General features: G+C 46.9%; 1 protein-coding gene across 1 annotated transcript in view; it reads right to left on the bottom strand.

Moving 5' to 3' along the window:
• camsap2a (calmodulin regulated spectrin-associated protein family, member 2a) overlaps positions 1-14,316 on the bottom strand; it is a gene marked incomplete at both ends in the record, with an annotated part of 88,449 nt that overhangs the window by 24,643 nt on the left and 49,490 nt on the right. The window contains 2 exons of the mRNA XM_084164073.1: positions 6,474-6,613; positions 7,405-7,546. Coding sequence (XP_084020199.1) covers positions 6,474-6,613; positions 7,405-7,546 — 282 coding nt within the window. The remainder of the gene's footprint in view (positions 1-6,473; positions 6,614-7,404; positions 7,547-14,316) is intronic.

Genomic DNA, 14,316 nt, shown 5'->3' with positions numbered 1-14,316 from the left:
CTCCTTCGGTCTTCCAATCCTTCGTGGATGAGATCTTCCGGGACATGCAGGGGCAAGGTGTGGTCGTGTACATTGATGACATTCTGGTGTACTCTCCTACCCGAGCCGAGCATGTAGCCCTGGTGCGTCGAGTGTTGAGGAGGCTGTTGGAGCACGACCTGTATGTCAAGGCAGAGAAATGTCTGTTTTTCCAGGAGTCGGTCTCCTTTTTGGGTTATCGGTTGTCCGCGTCAGGGGTGAAGATGGAGGTGGACCGTGTGTCAGCCGTGCGTAATTGGCAAACCCCAACCACTGTTAAAGAGGTGCAGCAGTTCTTGGGCTTTGCAAATTACTACCGGAGGTTTATCCGGGGTTTTGGACAGGTGGCAGCTCCCATCACGTCTCTTCTGAAAGGGGGTCCGGTGCGCTTGCAGTGGTCAGCTGAGGCGGACAGGGCTTTTGGGAAACTGAAGGGCCTGTTTACTTCGGCCCCGGTGCTGGCGCATCCGGATCCCGCCTTACCATTTCAGGTAGAGGTGGACGCGTCTGAGGCCGGTATAGGGGCTGTTCTATCTCAACGGTCCGGCACGCCACCTAAACTCCGCCCCTGTGCTTTTTACTCTAAAAAGCTCAGCCCGGCGGAGCGAAATTATGACGTAGGGGACAGGGAGCTGTTAGCCGTGGTACAGGCCCTAAAGGTGTGGAGGCATTGGCTTGAGGGGGCTCAACACCCTTTCCTCATTTTGACTGACCATCGGAACCTGGAGTACATCCGGGCAGCTAGGAGACTGAACCCTCGCCAGGCTTGGTGGAACATGTTTCTAGCCAGGTTCGTATTTAAAATCACGTACATCCCTGGGTCCCAGAACGGTAAGGCAGACGCCCTGTCCCGGCGGTATGATACAGAGGAGAGGTCCGTTGAGCCCACTTCCATACTACCGGAGTCTTGTCTAGTGGCACCGGTTGTGTGGGAGGTCGATGCTGAACTCGAGCGGGCATTGCGTACCGACCCTAGCCCTCCACAGTGTCCTGTGGGTCGGACGTACGTTCCGCTCGAGGTTCGGGATCGACTCATTTATTGGGCTCACACGTCACCCTCCTCTGGACATCCTGGTATTGGCCGGACAGGGCACTGTCTTAGTGCTAAGTACTGGTGGCCCACGTTAGCCAGGGATGTGAGGGTTTATGTCTCCTCCTGCTCGGTGTGCGCCCAGTGTAAGGCGCCTAGACATCTGCCTAGGGGTAAGTTACAACCCCTGCCCGTTCCACAACGACCATGGTCTCACCTCTCGGTGGACTTCATCACTGACCTTCCCCCCTTGCAGGGGAATACCACTATACTGGTCGTTGTGGACCGGTTCTCTAAGGCCTGTCGTTTGCTCCCTATGCCGGGCCTTCCTACTGCCCTACAGACCACCGAAGCGCTATTCACCCACGTTTTCTGGCACTACGGGGTACCCGAGGATATTGTGTCTGATCGAGGTCCCCAGTTCACCTCCAGAGTCTGGAGAGCATTTATGGAGCGTTTGGGGGTCTCGGTGAGCCTTACCTCGGGTTACCATCCTGAGAGTAATGGGCAGGTGGAACGCGTGAACCAGGATGTGGGTAGGTTTCTTAGATCATACTGCCAGGGCCGGCCGGAGGAGTGGGCACGGTATGTTCCTTGGGCAGAAATGGCCCAGAATTCCCTACGCCACTCCTCAACTAACCTAACCCCTTTCCAATGTGTGTTAGGTTACCAGCCGGTTCTGGCACCATGGCAGCAGAGCCAGATCGAGGCTCCTGCGGTGGATGAGTGGGTGCGGCGCTCGGAGGAGACGTGGAACGCTGCACACGTCCATCTGCAGCGGGCCATCCGTCGTCAAAAGGCAAGCGCCGATCTCCACCGCAGTGAGGGGCCGGTGTACGCACCTGGTGATCGAGTCTGGCTCTCTACCAGAAACCTGCCCCTCCGCCTGCCCTGCCGGAAGCTGGGTCGGCGGTTTGTGGGGCCGTTTAAAGTCCTGAGAAGATTGAACGAGGTGTGTTACAGATTACAACTGCCTATTGAGTATAAGAATATTAACCCCTCGTTCCATGTGTCTCTTCTCAGGCCGGTGGTAGCTGGTCCACTCCAGGAAGATGAGATCAGAGAGACTCCTCCGCCCCCATTAGACATCGAGGGGGCACCGGCGTACACCGTGCGGTCCATCTTGGATTCGAGACGTCGGATGGCGGGTCTCCAATATCTCGTGGAGTGGGAGGGGTACGGTCCGGAGGAGCGGTGCTGGGTGCCGAGGAGGGACATCTTAGACCCGTCTCTTCTGACTGAGTTCCATCGTGGTCATCCCACGCGCCCTGCTCCGCGTCCTCCTGGTCATCCTCGAGGCCAGGGTCAGCGCACGCGCGCGTCAAGGGGGGGTGAGGCTGCTCCTCCTCCTTGTTCGGGCAGGCTTCGGTGGTCGTCGTCTCCGGAGTACTAGCTGCCACCGTTCTTTGTTTTCGATGTTTGATTGGTTTGGTCTGTTTAGTACACCTGTTCATGTTTAGTGTTGATTATGTGTCCTATAAGTTCTCGTTGTTTCTGTCATGTGTTGTGTGTAATTGTTTTTCCTGTCTGTTGGTGTTCTACTGTTGTTTGGACAGACGCTAGTTATTACCGTCGCACTTTTGTTCGTGCGTAGTCGGTTTTTGTATTTTACGCACTGTTGCGTATTGTTCGCCTCCGGGTTAGTTTGACCCGTTCATTTTGTGCCTTTCCAGTAAAGTCAAGTTTGACTGAGCTCCTGTGTCCTGCACTTGATTCCACACCACATTCGCATCAGAACCCTTGACATAGATAGATTGGAAAATAAACGATGGCCACATCCTCATGACCAGTCATGGTGTGTTATTGTTATTCCTTTGTTACCATCCTCACCCACTGACACTTAGCCCAAAGTCATGTTCATAGCCACCAAATAGAAGAAAACACACTGCAACAGGGAGGGACTACCTTGACTTGTCCAATAATAAACGCTTATTTCCATTTTCAGTTGCTAAACGTTTTGCGACGGTTTGCCCTAATGAACATGACCCAGGGTTCCCCAAGGAGGCTTGCACACACACGTGTTCCGATATGACCTTGAGTATCTGCGGTGTTCATCAGGTCAGCAACACAATTTCAGACAAAAGGAACATTCCCTTACTCAGTGCAAAAGCAGTGTGTGTGCGTGCGCATGTATGTGTGTGTGCGCATGTGTGTGCGTTTGTGTGTGTGTGAGTGCATGTGTGCGAGTGTGTGTGTGAGAGATTCACCCCTTCAGCAATATTTACCCTCAGCCATTTAACAGTATGTCAAGACAGCAGAAGCAGCTAACTAGAGGTGACTCCCCAAAGTGACTACGCTGCATTTTAAATGATTGGTACCGTGAGCAGTTTTTGGTCATGCAGAGTATAGCTCCCTGAGATAGCATGTGTCCATATACATTTACATTTTAGTCATTTAGCAGACGCTCTTATCCAGAGCGACTTACAGGAGCAATTAGGGTTAAGTGCCTTGCTCAGGGGCACATCGACAGATTTTTCACCTAGTCGGCTCGGGGATTAGAACCAGCGACCTTTCGGTTACTGGCACAACGCTCTTACCCACTAAGCTACCTGCCGCCCCACCAGAGCACAGCCCATTCTATTGTTACAAAGCCAATAATCTCTGCAATCCAAATATACAGTGACGCAAAACCAGCGCACAGGAATCATCTTTGCTCATATTCCAGGGTGTTATGTCATAACAGACATTTTAATGTTTTCTTCTGTCATGACAGACTATACAGTTGCCAAAACACTGACAAACGACCATCCAGCCAGAACACTGACAAACACACAATTATCCAATGTCAAACTCTGTAGCAACTGAACTACAGTAAATTATCAAAATAACTATAGCAATCTTTAATCCTATCACTCCAACACTATAACATACAGTATAGCAAACAATCACAACAACCATTTTTATAGCCTGGTTACAAATCTGGTAATGTTGTTTTGCCAACTCCTGTCTCACCAACACCAGATTGCAAGACAGCACAAACAGATCTGGTACCAGGCTACAATTTCTATTGCAGTGAGCTACAGTAGCCTACCCCTAGGTCTGTTCAGCTGCAGCATGAGTGGGGTCCTCCCAGTCCCAGTCCGATAGAGAAACGATAAATAAAAGAGAAAGAGAAATGGTCTCGCATAGCCCAGATGGCAAAAGCCTGTCCTCTCCCTCCATCTGTCTGTCTACCTGCTTCCTCTCACATTAGATTGGGAGCGTTATCTCTCCTAACACCCCCGCCAGTCAAACATCCATTCTGTTCTGCCCCCGATTTTCTCCTACTCACAACACTGCAACCCTGTCGCCTGATATTACCTTGCCCAGTTGCCAGATTGTCCGATTTTACTGTCACTTACTGTTCTCTGGCGGGTTGCCAAGTTTGGAGATTGCAGCGTGTCACTCCATGTCTGAGATGAGAGCTCATTGGTGCTGACTGCAAACAAAGCTGACGCTAAAGCGGGGAAATTGATAATCTGTTTAGTAGGGACCACACTGGCAACCCCGCCCCCCTCAGTCCTCAGTGGGTGCCTTGGCTACCATGGGCTATGATGTCATTAATCACTTCACATTAGCCAAGGGGCTGATTAGACCAGAGACCTGTGTGTCTGAGGCCGTATTCATAGTCTCAGGTCCCCCATGTCCATAAATGATATGATCTCTCTCTCTCTCTCTCTCTCTCTCTCTCTCTCTCTCTCTCTCTCTCGCTCATAAAAGTAAGAGGTTTGGGCTGGGTGAGTGTGAGATTTTGGGGTCACACAAGCTGCACAGAAATAGCAACTAGAAGCTCAAACTCCCAAGAAGAGGTTCAAATGAAGTGCATATCTATGGCTTTTGTCAGTGGCTAGTATACAGGTTGTTGTGGCCATAGAAATATAATTACTAGAAGGGACAAGCCTCTCAGACTACAGCAATTTGACTGGAACACTCATGGGTACACTCAATATGGCCGCTGGTCCACCTATCACAGAACATTGACTTCAATGGGAATGTAGTTCTAGTAATTATATTTCTATTGTGGCTAGCATTAGCCCAATGTTAGTGTCATGATAGATGCAGTAGGACTTTTTTGCCTCTTCAGCCCAAGGGCTCTGTTTTACCTGGCCCGCAGCCTGAACCAACTCCTTTCCAAGCCTTCTGTGAAGTGACTTATTCAGGATCTGCCATTGTGTCTGGGGTTGCTTAAAGGGACGTGTCAGACACAGCTGATTCCAGCTCACTACTATTCACCCACCTTGTGAACTGTGTGCTTTAACAGCTACTAGCAACACTTCTCCACCGAAAGGACCAGCACAACTGACAGCTGGGTAGACTCCAATACTCAACACCCAGACAGGGCCAGTGGTACACTGTTGTTTGCAGCACTCAAGGCACACACACACACAACACACACACACACACTCACAACCACATTTGAACTCACCCCCAACTCACCTTTCCTCCATTATGACACTTCTCTGCCACAAAAAGCAACACATACCATTTTTCAGTACAGTACTTGTGAGACCATACTGTACAAGAATAGAGAAAATGGGGAATGCAGAGCTGTTTGTTTCCCACCAGTTTCTATGACTGTCCCAATACATTGGCAACAACACACGTGACCAACACCCACTATTCACAGCCTGGGAGCCAACACAAAGACACAAGCCAAGTGTTATGTGTTCATCCATACTGTACATGAATACAATACATACCTATATAATAGCTTCCAGTGAAAAATTGAAAAAGAGAGGAGAGAAAGAAATAAAGAGAGAGAGAGAAGAGCGCAGAAGAGAGAGATGAGAGAAAGGTATATAATGAGAGGAAAGAAGGAGAGAGGAGAGAGGAAATAGAGAGAAGTAGGGAAGGCAATACAGACAAAAGAGAGGGACAGACAAAACAGACACACATCTAGCTCAAACAAACCAGATACTGTGGTTTGTGAGGACAGAGAGTTTACAGGACCTATTTAAGACAGATCCCATTTTCCACCAGGCTTTCTCCAGCTGTATTACATAATATGAATATACACGACTCACCAACTCTGGCAATGCTGCACACACTGTAGCTGCCAATACTTCTGCCTAGTTTTACCCATTGTCCTTAGCTCTTTGGACTATCTTCCTTCCAAATTGATTATTTTCTTTGCAAAATGTCTTAGAACTTTTGCTGCCCTTTAAAAATCAACAATTCAAACCGAGTTGGCTGTAACCACGCCAGTGCAGTAATACCCTTTTCACACTACTGAGCTGAGCCAAGCCATGCTGCGCTGTACTGCGCTGGCGTGGTTACACATGCAACCTAGTTGCTGGAACGGTGCGGGAAAGGACCACGTGAAAAGAAAATATCCCAGCCAACACTGTATGGTATAGACACAATAGTGTGAAAAATATAAAAATGTGTACCTCAGAGATTCTTTCAAAACACACTTAAAAGCCGTAACTTTGCCTTGTGGACTTACTTTGACTGAAGAGGAGGCGTAGACCATGTCCTCCAGACTGAAGTGGCAGCAGCGGTTGAGGTGCTCCTGACAGAACTCCTGCACCAGCTGAAGGTTGTACAGGCTGTCCACCAGCGACATGCTCTCCTTAAGGCAGATATCTGACAGGGACAGGCCACAAGGACACATCATTGGCTAAGGTGGTTAAAGGGGGTCTGAGAGACAAGTGCTGCACAAATCCCTTGGAAGTGAATCAGGAAGTGAATGTCCATTAGGAGTAAGGCGGCTGGAGGTATTTGTAAGGTATTTGTCCCTTTTTATCTGGGATTGACCAATCAGGGATCAGGATACTGTATGTTTTCCAGAAGGTACTCAAGACATTTTGATGCGAAAACAGAATCTTATGGAGTGCCTTTAAATCAATCATTACTCTGAGTTTGGGGTACTGAGCCGTGTGTGTGTCCATATCAGATCCCATCCACTTCATCAGTGGGTTGATGAGATTAAAGGTGAGTTGATTATGAGGTTTGATGTTCATCACTAATGGATGGCTGATGGCTCACTCACTCCTCCTGGGACATGAAAGGCTAGCCAGGGGAGAGCCCTTAACACCTCCAGACTAAGTGATGGAATAACTCAGACAGCTATAGGCCTCTCATACATACATACATTGGTCATTTAGCAGACGCTCTTATCCAGAGCGACTTACAGGAGCAATTAGGGTTAAGTGCCTTGCTCAAGGGCACATCGACAGATTTTTCACCTAGTCGGCTCGGGGATTAGAACCAGTGACCTTTCGGTTACTGGCACAACGCTCTTAACCACTAAGCTACCTGCCACCCACTCTCGATAGGGTAATGTGTTGATAGGGAACCACAGACACACACACCACACACACCCCCCCCCCATCCCCACGGTCAGAATACAGTTTAGTACTGTCTAGTTAGTGTACCTTCCAGTCTGACTAGCTGTGGGCAGTAGAAGTGCAGCAGAGTGGCCAGGGCGCAGCCGTCAGTGGTGTCCTTCAGCAGGTTGTCCACAGGGGGGATCCAGGGCACCTGCTGGGCCACCGCATGCTCCTTCCTGTAGCGAGCCTGGAGCACCACAGGAAAGACAGACAGACAATGGGTCTTGGCAGGTAGAGAGATGGGACAAGGGAGATTCATACACACACGGACAGACAAAAAAATACACTGACAGAGGCAGACACGTGGGAATGCAGATTACCATATCGATGGAGTGCATCTCTCATTGGAGATGAACAATGATGATATTGCATCATGCAGGGACTAACGACACACAGACCATGGGAATACTTAATCGGACATCAAAACATTACAATGTAATATCAAGTTTATAATAGAGAACATCACCATGCATCAATCAGATGTTCAGTAACCTCCAAGTAACACAAATCATCTTTATTAAATCAAATTCAGGGAAACTGAGGGAAACTGAGTTAACCGCACAAAAAAGCGACACCAATAACTGCAATCACATGTTGACGTTCACTTGTAGAATGATAACATTTACCATGGGGACAGTCACCATGGAGACATTATGGAGATGGCGGTGAGAGACATTCACTATGGAAATGGACAGATGAAAGAGGGATATATAAGTGTAGCGCTGGTCAGCTGACTTACAGGCACCAGTTTCATGTACCATTTGGTCGGAGACTTCAGGAGCCAAGACAGGAAGAGAGAGAGAGAGAGAGAGAGAGAGAAGAAAAGACAGAGACACATAGGAGAGAGAGGAGATAGAGAGAGATACATGGACAGAGGAGGGGCATAGAGAGAGAAAGAGAGAGAAAGAGAAACAAACAAAGACAAGTAGAGAGGAACAATCCAGTCAGCATTGGACTTTGGGTCTAAGATGTCAAAGAGAGGATTCTCTCATGTCAAACTGACATCTTTCCTTGAGACAGCTAGTAGAGTACACCCACAGCCGCAACCAGGGGGATTTGTTGTGAAGCCTAAAACGTGACTGTTCTCCCAGTTGAAAAAACAACAACATGTTTGTGTATTTGTACTTTGTTTGTTTGCCTGAATTGGTGTTGAAATTGCTTTGTGCTGCCTTCATTGACATTGGCCCTTTTTGTGTCTGTTTCTAAGAGACAAGTAAGCTAAGTTAAACCCAGTATTACAGTACATTGGCAATAAGCGCTGACTGAGTTTCCTTTAAAGACACGTTTGTAAGCACCATTCCTATTGGGTGGCAACTGCTTTCTTCAAACACCAACCGTCAATGGTAGCAAAACAACTAAGCTACAGTACATTTTCAATGTCGCAGTTCCAGGTTGATGAAAAGGTCAGATTTTTGCAGTCCTGGCTGATTGAATAGCACTGTTCTTTGAATGCTAATGTGAGTCATTCATAGACTGTCCTCAAAGGCTCACAATAAGAGATACAGTGGGGAAGAAAAGTATTTAGTCAGCCACCAATTGTGCAAGTTCTCCCACTTAAAAAGATGAGAGAGGCCTGTAATTTTCATCATAGGTACACGTCAACTATGACAGACAAATTGAGAAAAAAAAATCCAGAAAATCACATTGTAGGATTTTTAATGAATTTATTTGCAAATTATGGTGGAAAATAAGTATTTGGTCACCTACAAACAAGCAAGATTTCTGGCTCTCACAGACCTGTAACTTCTTCTTTAAGAGGCTCCTCTGTCCTCCACTCGTTACCTGTATTAATGGCACCTGTTTGAACTTGTTATCAGTATAAAAGACACCTGTCCACAACCTCAAACAGTCACACTCCAAACTCCACTATGGCCAAGACCAAAGAGCTGTCAAAGGACACCAGAACCAACATTGTAGACCTGCACCAGGCTGGGAAGACTGAATCTGCAATAGGTAAGCAGCTTGGTTTGAAGAAATCAACTGTGGGAGCAATTATTAGGAAATGGAAGACATACAAGACCACTGATAATCTCCCTCGATCTGGGGCTCCACGCAAGATCTCACCCCGTGGGGTCAAAATGATCACAAGAACGGTGAGCAAAAATCCCAGAACCACACGGGGGGACCTAGTGAATGACCTGCAGAGAGCTGGGACCAAAGTAACAAAGCCTACCATCAGTAACACACTACGCCGCCAGGGACTCAAATCCTGCAGTGCCAGACGTGTCCCCCTGCTTAAGCCAGTACATGTCCAGGCCCGTCTGAAGTTTGCTAGAGTGCATTTGGATGATCCAGAAGAGGATTGGGAGAATGTCATATGGTCAGATGAAACCAAAATAGAACTTTTTGGTAAAAACTCAACTCGTCGTGTTTGGAGGACAGAGAATGCTGAGTTGCATCCAAAGAACACCATACCTACTGTGAAGCATGGGGGTGGAAACATCATGCTTTGGGGCTGTTTTTCTGCAGTGGGAGCAGGACGACTGATCCGTGTAAAGGAAAGAATGAATGGGGCCATGTATCGTGAGATTTTGAGTGAAAACCTCCTTCCATCAGCAAGGGCATTGAAGATGAAATGTGGCTGGGTCTTTCAGCATGACAATGATCCCAAACACACCGCCCGGGCAACGAAGGAGTGGCTTCGTAAGAAGCATTTCAAGGTCCTGGAGTGGCCTAGCCAGTCTCCAGATCTCAACCCCATAGAAAATCTTTGGAGGGAGTTGAAAGTCCGTGTTGCCCAGCGACAGCCCCAAAACATCACTGCTCTAGAGGAGATCTGCATGGAGGAATGGGCCAAAATACCAGCAACAGTGTGTGAAAACCTTGTGAAGACTTACAGAAAACGTTTGACCTGTGTCATTGCCAACAAAGGGTATATAACAAAGTATTGAGAAACTTTTGTTATTGACCAAATACTTATTTTCCACCATAATTTGCAAATAAACTTCATTAAAAATCCTACAATGTGATTTTCTGGATTTTTTTTCTCAATTTGTCTGTCATAGTTGACGTGTACCTATGATGAAAATTACAGGCCTCTCTCATCTTTTTAAGTGGGAGAACTTGCACAATTGGTGGCTGACTAAATACTTTTTTTCCCCACTGTATGTGCCTCACTTCGTGATGTAGAAGTTTAGAAGGTATAATCTCATTGATGGGCAATCTGTTGATCACGCTGATCTTTCATAGTATTTGCTGGAGAATTTATTCAACTACACTACATCCAAGCCAAGGTCTTGAAAAGCCTTTTGGTTTGGCAGTGTTACTTGTCAAACACTAATCAGTATTTATGATTTCAAACAATTTAGCTACATTTTCTGTTTTTTGAACAAAGTATACAGAGATCCTTAAGGTTTAGTAAGAACAACTTAAATAAAAAAAAATAATAAAAAAAAATTATATTATTTAGCAGACGCTCTTATCCAGAGCGACTTACATGAGCAATTAGGGTTAAGTGCCTTGCTTAAGGGCACATCAACAGATTTTTCACCTAGTCGGCTCGGGGATTAGAACCAGCGACCTTTCGGTTACTGGCACAATGCTCTTACCCACTAAGATACCTGGTGTCTGAGTGAGTCAAGACAGTGAGAGTAGGATTGCAGCGACACATAGTGGCAGAGCATAAGGACTAGCGATAACTTAGTACACCTTTATCCAAAGAGATACAGTTAAAATGTATCAAACCCACAACTCTGGTATTGCAAGCACCATGCTGGAACCAACTGAGCTATTGAAATCATAATTGGCTAGCAGGCCTTACTTCACCTCTCCAGGCACAAATGGCCCATAACATACTGCTACCCTTACATGACACAGCAGAATAAACACAAGCTGAACATTTGCAGGGGGAGTCTGGGGAGTGTGTGTGGGAAGGGGGGTTGGTGGTGGTTATGGAGTGCCAGTAGGCATGTCCCAGCAATGTCCCAGGTTGTGGGACTACGGCAGGGAAGGCTATAGGGCAGGGCTATGGCAGGGCTATGTCAGGGCTAAAGCACAGCTAAAAGACAGGGCAGCCAAGACCACCACTAAATCCCCCTAAAGAGCATTTAGGCTTAGCCCCAATCCCAAACTTCCAACTCGCTGTCCTGACAGTGTTCTCCCTCTATGACAAATCACATCCTGTCCAACCAGACATGTTCAATTCATCCCTGAACAGATTTGCAACTTAAAAGGGATTACTTCTCTTAGTTTCTTTTGTTTTTTTTACTTCTCTGCCCTGCCATTGCCTTTGACTCCACATTGACCACAAGTGTTTGTTGTGTTTCGCAGCATACTGTGCTGCAGCTTAAAATAAAACCTGGGTCGCCCCACTCAGCTCTTCTTTGTTCCGATGACTGCAGCACATCTGTCCGTGGAGGGTACACGTCCCTCAACGAAATCAGCGATTCAAAGAGCGTGACATATTTTGGGAGTGTCTGGAGCTAGCATCCAGGTCACAGTGCTGGGGGGAGGTCGGAGAATGTGTGTATTTTTACTGAATGTGGGCTTTTTAACTGAAGAATGTGTTTGCTTCATATGACTGTTTTGCTTTTCGTGTTTTGTATTTGCTTTTCATGTATTGTGTAATTGATGTGTATATAGATACAATATGTATTGTGTAATTGATGTGTATATAGATACAATATGTATTGTGTAATTGTTGTTTTTCGATGTTTTCATGCAGGGCTCATCTGCGAAAGAGACCGTGGTCTCAGCATGACTCCCTGCTTAAATAAAGGTTAAATAAAAATACCAAAAATGTAGCAGACATTACAGGTCCAGCACAGCCAATTGTGCCCTTGTGTGCCATGGCTAGCCTGTGATGCCTCATATACAGTAGCTGCTTAATAAACTCTGCTTACTCTATTAGTCATCTAGGCTTAAACTTACATAATGTACAAGTACGATGTTACATTAACATGGTTAATATACAGGGCTATAACAGGGCTATAACAAGACTCAGAGGTGCTTTTCATGAAGACAGAGGGGTTAAAGTGAGTCATCTACAGTGCTGCAGTCATGTTCAATAGAATATCCTAACATCATGTCACATACACTATATATACAAACGTTTGTGGACACTGCTTCAAATTAGTGGATTTGGCTATTTCAGCCACACCCGTTGCTGACAGGTGTATAAAATCGAGGACACAGCCATGCAATCGCCATAGACAAACATTGGCAGTAGAATGGCCTTACTGAAGAGCTCAGTGACTTTCAACGTGGCACCATCATAGGATGCCACCTTTCCAACAAGTCAGTTCCTCATATTTCTGCCCTGCTAGAGCTGCCCTGGTCAACTGTAAGTGCTGTTATTGTGAAGTGGAAACGTCTTGGAGCAACAACGGCTCAGCCGCGAAGTGGTAGGCCACACAAGCTCACAGAACGGGACCGCCGAGTGCTGAAGCGCGTAGTGCGTACAAATTGTCTGTCCTCGGTTGCAACACTCACTACCGAGTTCCAAATTGCCTCTGGAAGCAACGTCAGCACAAGAACTGTTAGTCGGGAGCTTCATGAAATGGGTTTCCATAGCCGAGCTGCCGCACACAGGCCTAAGATCACCATGCGCAATGCCAAGCGTCGGCTGGAGTGGTGTAAAGCTCGCCGCCATTGGACTCTGGAACAGTGAAAACGCGTTGAATCACACTTCACCATCTGGCAGTCCGACAGACGAATCTGGGTTTGGCGGATGCCAGGAGAACGCTACCTGTCCCAATGCATAGTGCCAAATGTAAAGTTTGGTGGAGGAGGAATAATGGTCTGGGGCTGTTTTTCATGGTTCGGGCTAGGCCCCTTAGTTCCAGTGAAGGGAAATCTTAACGCTACAGCATACCATGACATTCTAGACGATTCTGTGCTTCCAACTTTGTGGCAACAGTTTGGGGAAGGCCCTTTCCTGTTTCAGAATGACAATGCCCCTGTGCACAAAGCGAGGTCCATACAGAAATGGTTTGTCGAGATCAGTGTGGAAGAACTTGACTGGCCTGCACAGAGCCCTGACCTCAACCCCATCGAACACCTTTGGGATGAATTGGAACACCGACTGCGAGCCAGGCCTAATCGCCCAACATCAGTGCCCGACCTCACTAATTCTCTTGTGGCTGAATGGAAGCCATCTCGTCCAAAAGTCCCCGCAGCAATGTCCTTCTATTAAGGCAAGTTGTCCAGATCCTGAGGCAGCAAAGCATCCCCAAACATCACACTACCACCACCATTCTTGACCATTGGTATGAGGTTCTTACTGTGGAATGCAGTGTTTGGTTTTCACCAGACATATTGCGACCCATCTCGTCCAAAAGGTTGACTCAAGTTTGCCAAAAAGCACCTGGAAGCACCTGGATGATCATCAAGACTCTTGGAAGAATGTGCTATGGACATATGAGTCAAACATATAACTTTATGGACGACAAGGTTCCCATTATGCCTGGCGAAAACCAAACACTGCATTTCACAGTAAAAACCTTATACCAACGGTCAAACATGATGGTGGTGGTGTGATGGTTTGGGGATGCTTTGCTGCCTCAGGACCTGGATGACTTGCCTTAATAGGAACCATGAATTCTGCTCTGTATCAGATAATTCTACAGGAGAATTTCAGGCCATCTGTCTGTGAGCTGAAGCTGAAACGCAGCTTGGTCATGCAGCAAGACAATGATCCAAAACACATAATCAAGTCTACATGAAAAAGGCTAAAAAGCAACACATTTGAAGTTTTGGAATGGCCTAGTCAAAGTCCAGACCTAATCCCAACTGAGATGTTGTGGCAGGACTTGAAACGAGCAGTTCATGATGGAAAACCCACAAATGTCGCTGAGTTAAAGCAGTTCTACATGGAAGAGTGGGACAGAATTTCTCCACAGCGATGTGAGAGACTGATCAACAACTACAGAAGCGTTTGGTTGGAGTCATTGCAGCTAAAGGTGGCACAACCAGTTATTGAGTGTAAGGGGGCAATTACTTTTTCACACAGGGGCAAGG

The sequence above is a fragment of the Coregonus lavaretus genome (assembly GCF_964263955.1).
Source record: "Coregonus lavaretus genome assembly, chromosome: 6".
NCBI classification, from domain to species: domain Eukaryota; kingdom Metazoa; phylum Chordata; class Actinopteri; order Salmoniformes; family Salmonidae; genus Coregonus; species Coregonus lavaretus.
The sequence above is the reverse complement of the archived record's forward strand: the minus strand, read 5'-3'. Positions and strand labels throughout refer to the sequence as shown.